Source organism: Taurulus bubalis, assembly GCF_910589615.1.
Source record: "Taurulus bubalis genome assembly, chromosome: 4".
Taxonomy (NCBI): Eukaryota; Metazoa; Chordata; class Actinopteri; order Perciformes; family Cottidae; genus Taurulus; species Taurulus bubalis.
In genome coordinates this window covers 30,432,867-30,441,188 of record NC_136592.1, presented here as the reverse complement: position 1 = coordinate 30,441,188, position 8,322 = coordinate 30,432,867, and the positions used below count along the sequence as shown (strand labels likewise).

The 8,322-nt window shown below is 48.1% G+C and overlaps 1 protein-coding gene across 1 annotated transcript in view; it reads left to right on the top strand.

Moving 5' to 3' along the window:
• Positions 1-1,022: 1,022 nt before the first annotated feature.
• tiam2a (TIAM Rac1 associated GEF 2a) overlaps positions 1,023-8,322 on the top strand; it is a 45,542-nt gene continuing 38,242 nt past the window's right edge. The window contains exons 1-5 of the mRNA XM_079216998.1: positions 1,023-1,053; positions 1,844-3,013; positions 5,984-6,434; positions 7,006-7,178; positions 8,048-8,272. Of these exons, the coding sequence (XP_079073124.1) occupies positions 1,850-3,013; positions 5,984-6,434; positions 7,006-7,178; positions 8,048-8,272 (2,013 nt within the window). The 5' untranslated portion in view covers positions 1,023-1,053; positions 1,844-1,849. The remainder of the gene's footprint in view (positions 1,054-1,843; positions 3,014-5,983; positions 6,435-7,005; positions 7,179-8,047; positions 8,273-8,322) is intronic.

Below are 8,322 nucleotides of genomic sequence, written 5' to 3'. Positions count from 1 at the left end.
GATAAACTCTTAATGCTGCAGATCACATAATCCTGAAGGTTAGGGCTTTTGGCAGGGGGGGTGTTGACACTGTAACCTTACGCATTCTGTACGTGTGCTGCGAGGCTTAGGCGAGTTAGCACAATTTGAAAGCCTTCCTGGAGTGTGAGCTACATGCATGTAAGTGGGTTATACTACACACACACAAGACATAGTCTCGCTGCCTCCCAGAAGATGCACCGGTTGCCTCCGCAAAGAGCTTTCCTCAGCCGTTTCTGGTTTTGGATCCTGCCCGCCGGACAAATTTGGCGGTGACGAGTGAAGAAAAAAAAAGAAAAAAGGAGCAAGCTAGGATTCCTATTTAAAAATAAACAGACGGGTAAACTGTAGCCGGCTTTCAAAAAAGTTTCCAAACCCTGATCAAAGATGACGTCATTTACTTGCGCGGAGGTGGAAAAATGCCACCAATGTTCAAGTTTGGGATGGCTGATTTGAGGAGGGTATTTGGGGGGTTGGACTGCATTTTTTTTAATCGTCATACTGTACAGCCAGGGTGGCAGTACTGTGCTGTATGCTCCGTTGATGTGATACTACTGGGAACTTGCTTGGAAGTAAAGCTCATTGGATCTGTTGGATGCGTTCGAGCTGCATAGTTTATACAGAGGGAACATTTTTGTCTCGTGGATATTGGCTGAATCCTTTTTTTCCCCAAACCTGCCAATAAGATCAATGTTTTTTTTTCTTCCCTCCGCATACAGAAAATCTCAAATTACACCAAGTGAGACCACAGATGCTTTTTCAGTATAGCACTGGCTTTGTTTGTCCCAGTGAGAAACACTGTCTTCTCCCAAATGCTGTGGATTAGGTCTACTCTTTAACTGGCACACCTGTTATCAAACAAGGAGCTTATTACATGTGGTCAATTACAGTCCTGTAGAAAGAGACTAAGCACTAAGTCAACTTCTCTCTCTGTGTGTTTCAGATGAGGACAAAGGAATGAATTTACTCTGAGGAATGAGGCTGAGGGAACCTTGCACATAGGAGCTCCGATCTGAACAGAGACCTTTCAGACAGGTGAGTCTGTGGCCTTCATATCTGGGTTGCCAATAATAGCGTGCTTGATGAAATGTATGCGTCTCTGGTATGCACATTCAAATGTATTGCTACTTTAAAACAGACCTTGTTAGTCACTTTATTTTATGACGGCGCCTTTACCTCGGTGTTATATAGCCAAACAGGTCGTAGAAAGGTTTGTCCTAATCTACTTTGTCTGCTAATTCAAAGACAGTTGAAGGTATGAAGCCTCACCTATTATGTAGTTGCACAACAGACAGCAGCAGATGCAACACTGCCTCTAACCGGCACTATCTGCTATAGCATCAACCCTGTGATAAAATGTCTGTCTGGTCACGGCTCTCCGTCACTAATGTCAGCGTGTTGTGGACGGTCTGGAAGGCATTTCACATTGTCATGAACTCCGTCTCACATAACAACCATGACTGCATAAAGCCTGTTCATCTAACTTGACTTTTCAATAGAAAGAATGGATGAATGTAGTAAAACAAGAGGGGCAGGGGGAGGGGAGGGATGCTACACAGGTTAATGGCCAAATGTGATAGAATTACATACAGCTATTCGCTTTGAAAGGCATAAGGAAGATATTACACTCGCTGCTGTTGTATCCTGCAAATTAAACGATTATGTGTGTGAGGTCATGAGTAATAAGTACATTTTATGTCTCTGATGAGCTGGCGTTCTATCATTCCATGGCATGTATATTACACTGCCTTATTTGGGAGTAACAGAATTTTCCAGTAGCATAATGCTGGTGACATTGTGGTTTTGATTCCCTTTTTTTTTCCAGGCAGCAATGGGAAATTCAGAGAGCCAATATAGCATCCAGGGCCCGAAAGGCACCAGCTTTGTCTTCCCTGGGAAACCGAAGCCATGCTCACGGAAGCTCCACGCCAAAGACGATGCTCTGTCGCCCCACACGTGGTGGAAAAGTGCCCCGCTGGGCTCCGGGTACAAGGCCAGGTGTGTTGGCCGTGGCTGTCTGTCCCCTCCCAAAAGCAGGCCGCCTTACTCCCCTAGGCACTGCGACTACGTCTCAAAGGGGACAAGGGGCAGCCCGGGAGAGCGCCGCTGGCATCGATCGCCTCGATGTGCTACGCGAAAGCGGCACATGTCGGATGAGTACGAAGATAACCCGTACGGGGCTGATCTTAACGGGTGCGCTCTGAACGGACACACTGACGAGCAGGAGAAGGCTTTGGAGGAACAGAGCAGCCCGCGGGTGGTGATAAAGAAGGATGGCAGTCTCCGGGTGGAGTTCACCAACACCTCGGGCAATCCCGTCCTCCTGGGCGGGGCTTCTGGGCCCGTTCAACTCCTTAAATTCTCCCCTAACCTGGAGTCCGCCTTCACTCCCAGCCTGCCTGGCTCAAGTGGTAGTAGACAGGACGACCGCCACAGCGGCCCACCTCCGGCCTCTACCTCCTCCACGGCCAGGACCAGCAAGGGAAGCTCCCTGAGCTCTGATGGCTCTTGGTATGACTCTCCCTGGGGGCCCGGCACGGAGCTGTGCGAGCAGGACCAACCCTGCTCTGCCGGCAGGACACTGGTCCACTCCCCCGTGCACCAGCTAGACTCCTTCACTGAACAGTCTCCTCCTGTGTCCATCACAGACCTCTATAAGGACTCCACAATGGCTGCCACCTTTCCCACAGCCAGGGACCTGTCCTTCCATCTACACCAGCCTCCTTCAGGCCCGAGGCCACACAGAGCTTCGTTTGCCTCTGTCCTGGATGTTCCACTGGAGGAAGAATCGTCTGAGGCCTGCCAGTACTCGTCATACACCCTGCCCTGCCGCAGGCCCAAAGCCCACACCGTGAGCGAGGGTCTGGACCAGCATCCTGACCAGGAGCAGGCTGGACCTGATTTTGGCTTCCATAAAAAAGACTCCATCAAAAACCGCATGAGGCGCTTCAGTGACTGGACAGGAAGCCTCAGCCGCAAGAAGAGGAAGTCTCAGGTACGTTTGTCCTGGGTCATATTTATTTAGTTTTGTGCTCTGCAGTTTTTTTGATTATCTGTACTCCTTTATCACTCACAGGGCTCATACAGGGATCTTACCCACACGGTATGTAAAACATACACGTTGCATAGATGTGGTGTTTGTAGTTGCCCCTGACTATAGCCCTCATAGCACACAATGTATACATGTATCATCCTCTTATTGTGGTCCTGTGTTGCTGCCTTAGAGCGACATCTCGTTAGACAGGTGAGGGCACCAGTAACAGCCGCACACAGGCCGCTTCCTGTCTGGCGAGCTTTATTTGATCACAAGCCACAGCGGTGGTCTTGGCATGACCAGGAACCAACCGCCGTCCTCTGGTCCTTTAGCACTGCAACACCAGCTGTCCGGAGACGGGGGGAACAGTGGGGCGGCACGGAATAAAATCTGTACGGCAGCCAGAGCCGGGCACTTTGTTTGTTTTTGTGGCGATGGAACAAGGATGCGTAAGACATGGCTGATCCTCAGAGGAAGAGAAGTGCAGGGCTTTTGTGCAGGTTTCATGATGACTGTATCTGGGTGGGTACATTTGATGTATTATTGCATGCTTATTATTTGTGATTAATTGTTATATCTGCCGCATTTGTCGCATGTTGATGTCTTCATCTCTTTTTGTTTGCATGTTTGTCATGTAGGCTGCAAGGTTGTATTTAACTGAATGGTATATATATATATATATATATATATATATATATATATATATATATATATAGATATCTATATCTATATATATATATATAGATATATATATATCCCAGTAGTAAAATGATACTTGTACTATACAGGTCAGAGGAGAGGTTGGAAATAGCCACAACTTGTCGGCATGCTGCATGTGAAACTAGAAACTATGTGATTCTGTTCTGCAAACACTACATTCTTAATAGCTTTAATTTGACATAACATGTGTATTTGAATGGAGCCTGAACTCATGTCCCTCTCCGTCTTTGAGGCTTGAAAGCATTTGTTTCTGCATTAATTCGTTTAGCTTTGGCTTGGAAAAGTTTTAAGAACACTGTTTGGGCTCTGCCAAGAGAATAGCTGTAAGCCTTTGAGAGGCTCTGTTAGAGTGAAACTAAATCCTAGCGGAAGATTGAACCCCACCCCTCTTCTAATGTTAATGAATGACTTGTGGTTGTTCTGGCTTTTGTGTGGTGCAGACGTCTTGGGCTCCCCTCCGCTAAATCTGCTAATAGGGATTGGTGTTCGGTCAGTTGGGTCTGACAACAGACCAAAGGACTAAATGGAACAATCGTGGTATTCAGATGGCGTTCTCACGAGGATGAATTTGTGAGCTTCTCCTTGTACTTAAACAGCAGTTAATAATAAGTGAAATGTACAAGATGCTTTGCCTTGATGCTGTCACTCCACCCCGACATAAATACGCAGTCGACTGACAGTATTCATTTTAAGTGCTCTGCAGCGTTCACTTTACATTAGTTATGTTTACCTCTAAATCTCCTGCTTGCCACAACACCGTGCTAATCTATGGCTGTGTGTTCACAGAGACTAGCACCCACAGATATTTACTTCAGTCTTTGTTATCCAGAAATGAAGCTGATTAACAGCTGTTTTTTGCAGAAACTTCTAAATGAGGTCTAACTACTCGGAAGACAATAAAATCCATTGCCAGCATCCGGTATTGCTGGCAAATTGTAACACTTTGGCTTAGTTTCATTGAGGATAATTTAACCCACAACAAAAAAGAAAAAATAAGCAGTGATTGATGCCTGGGGTTCTTTTTCTTAATGACTAACAAGGCCTGCCACAATTTCCTGTAAAAGGGACTACAGCGCTTCAAACTGGTCTTCATACTGAATTTTCTCGGTCCTCCGGCGGCCATTTTGTTCACTGCCAAACCCTCTGTGGCATATATGTCTGATCACAGTGCCTCCTTTCAGCATGTCAACCCCAAATCAGGAGCACCTCCAGCTGTGGTTCCCCTCCACCTGAACTCCAGGGCTCTGTTGTGGGTTTAAAGGTCACGTCGCAACCCTGGTGCCAAAGGCCAAGAACCTGCTTGTAATGAAAAGCAGCTGGAGGAGAACTGGAAGAGGGGTGGACACATCTAGGCTGTGTCAACGAAAGGAAAGCTGCAAGAGACCCACCCTGTGCTCAGTCCATATTTTCCTACATGTGTAGGAAATGTAATGTTGATGTAATGTTTAAACAAAAGGCCGTCCTCAAACGAACACTGTGGGTTCAACAGGTTCATTGCATGTGATTCAATAATAGGAATAGCATTAACAAGGTATGGAGAAGACATGGGCGAAGCTGAGCGAGACACAGGAAGAAACAAAGACAGAGGATGAGCTCCGGCATGACGGCGCATACTGTGTGTCTGCATGCTGAGAAGCACTCCACTCCCTTTCCACGGACAGAATCAATGCTGCAATCCAGTCAAGTGGAGGTAGTCATTAGGCATGAAAAGAGTGCAATTCCATCAAGTGTTCATTTGAGGAGTTGGGAAGCCACAGCAGACCTTAAATGACGTGAAATTGTCTGAGTCTGGAGGGTTCCAACCTCCCAGGTGCCAGAACAGGAAATTTGTCCCACTTTCTCAGCCCCAGCGATAGATTTAGAGACTGTAATGCAGACTTTGAAGTAGGTTCGAGTGGTTTGAGTAGATTTCTTTCTCAAAAGTTCCTCCTCCACTTTTGCGGCGCCTTGGGGCTAATTGAAAGAAGCCCGGTTTGATCGTCGTCCCAATGCAAGCTGGTGTTCGGAGGTGTGCACCTCTGGGAGCGAACATGCTGTGCTTTTGAATGAATGTAGGTGGGAACAAAAAAGTCGGTTCATCAGTTTGGAAATCTCAAAACCAGTCCAACACCTCTAATGGTGACTAATCAGTGAGGCTATCATGTTTCCCCAACCTGGTCCGCTCTTCATCCACTAGCATCTCATGCTCCTCTCACCTTTTCCTAACTCCAGGAGTCCAGGTACAAGGACCTGAGCGACGCCTTCGACAGCGGGGTTGATGGCCTGACTGCAGACACCAGCTCCCCCTCTCAGGTCTCCAGCCTCCTGTGGTTCCCAGGAGCCTCCAGGGCCCAATCATCAGGCGCCATCCACCAAACGACCAACGACGCCCTCCGCCAGAACATCTATGCAAACTTTATGAGGGAGCTTGAGACGGGCACTGGAAAGGGAGGCGGCGGAGGAGAGAGGAGAGACCCATCCACTGGCACCGAAGAGGGGGAGAGCAGCAGCGAGTCGGCCGAGGGGTCCCTCGAGGAGCTGGATCTGCTGTTCGAAAAGGAGCAGGGGGTGGTCCGACGGGCCGGATGGCTTTCCTTTAAACCCCTCGTCACCCTGCACAAGGACAGGAAGCTGGAGCTGGTGACCCGCCGCAAGTGGAAGCAGTACTGGGTGACCCTGAAAGGTGAGCGAGAGTCGGGGAGGAGGAAACAATCTTGCGCCTTGAAATTGAGTCAGGGAAGGTTCTCTCTTGTGGTTTTAAAAAGTATTCACATGTAAGTAGATTATCATAGTTTTAGTACCATAATTCAGTTTTGGGGAGCAAGTGGGTCCGTCTTTGTACTTTTTTCTTGACCATGACATCACTGATGATCACTTGACAGTGATGGATTATCATTCCATCCCACCCTAAAAGCTTCAAGGGAATTATGCCTTTGCTTCTCGCCAAATGGATACAGTTTAGGCCACACATGCTGCTTTTCTGACACGGCTAACTGTGCTAAGTGTATAAAAAGGAGTAAGCAAGGACACTGTTGTCATTTGTGACCTTTTGGGAGTATGTAAAACTTTTCTTTCTACCTCGTTCTTGCAGAACTTAATTTGTTGGATGTTTTACACAAGGGCATTTTGTCTGTAAAACATTACATGATAGCTGTATAAAACCCAAACGCTTTTCAGTCGATTGAACCTCCTTTCCTGCATCACTTACCTCATCACATCTCTCTGTGCCTGTACTTCTACTCCGTCATTTGCAGGATGTACGTTGCTGTTCTACGAGACCTACGGTAAAGGCTCTCTGGAGCACGAGCTGTCGCCTCGCTACGCTCTCCTCGCCGAGGACGGCATCGTCCAGGCCGTTCCAGAGCACCCCAAAAAGGAGAATGTTTTCTGCCTCAGCAACTCGTATGGAGACGTTTATCTCTTTCAGGTGAAGCGCGCCCGTCGACACGCATGCAATCACGGAGTTGAATGAGAACAAACAGAAATATGCAGCTTTTTTTTTTTTTTTAGCGTACCGTTGCAGTACATGGTTGTAGTAGAATTATACCAGACACACATCGTTTAGCTTCCCCTCCCTGGAGTGGAGCATGTGAAATTACCAATTTTGGGATTGGGAGGGACTTGAAAGGAGGGACTTGAAAGTGCCCAAACTTCCCAGCTCAGGGTCTGAGAGCAGATCCCATTTGCCCGCTGTGCTCGCTGACCTACATTCTGTATCACGACCAAATTCATGCCCAGTCTCGGCTCCTTGCGTGCAGCACCCCTCCGTTACAAGTTTCCCCGATTGCAGTGTCCAGACCTACATCTAATAAAGTGGTTCTGTGTGGAGCTGACATGGCCCCCCGAGGCAAGCTGAGAGAAAATCAGCTCGATAGCATGAAGACAGCTTGGGGTTCACACTTTTGTTTCCACTCACATGGCCTGTTGAGCATGAGTCATTCTCAATCTAAAGGGGGCTCAATTGATTTCTCACCGACGGGCCTCCTCCGAGTGAATCGCCGTAGAGAGCGGATCATCTTGGACCGGCTTATTAAAAGGGGAAAAATGTGCGTTTTGATTTCGGTAACAGTTCATAACCTGTGCTTTCTCATAGAGGCACCGTTGATCACGCCTTTTTTTTGTATTGATCCAGCAAAGCCCAGCTTGGCACCCAATGATCTTATTGTGATTCATGGTTAAATAACACGATAGCGGTGCATCGGCAATCCTAGCGGCAATCAGGCTTCGCATTTCTGAATGTGGCTTGTGTCGGGGAATATTGGTCTTGAACTCCCTGTCCCTTCCTCGCCCTTGTAGGCCAGCAACCAGACCGATCTGGAGAACTGGGTGACAGCCATTCATTCTGCCAGCGCCTCGCTGCTGGCCAAGCGCCAGGGGAAGGAGGACACGGTGCGCCTGCTGCGGAGCCAGGTCCGCGGCCTTCTGCAAAAGATCGACATGGACGGGAAGATGAAGAAGATGGCCGAGCTGCAGCTGACGGTGGTCAGCGACCCCAAGAACCGCAAGGCTATCGAGAACCAGGTGAGGTGGTGGTGGTGGTAGTGAGACATTAGTGGGAATTTATACCAGCA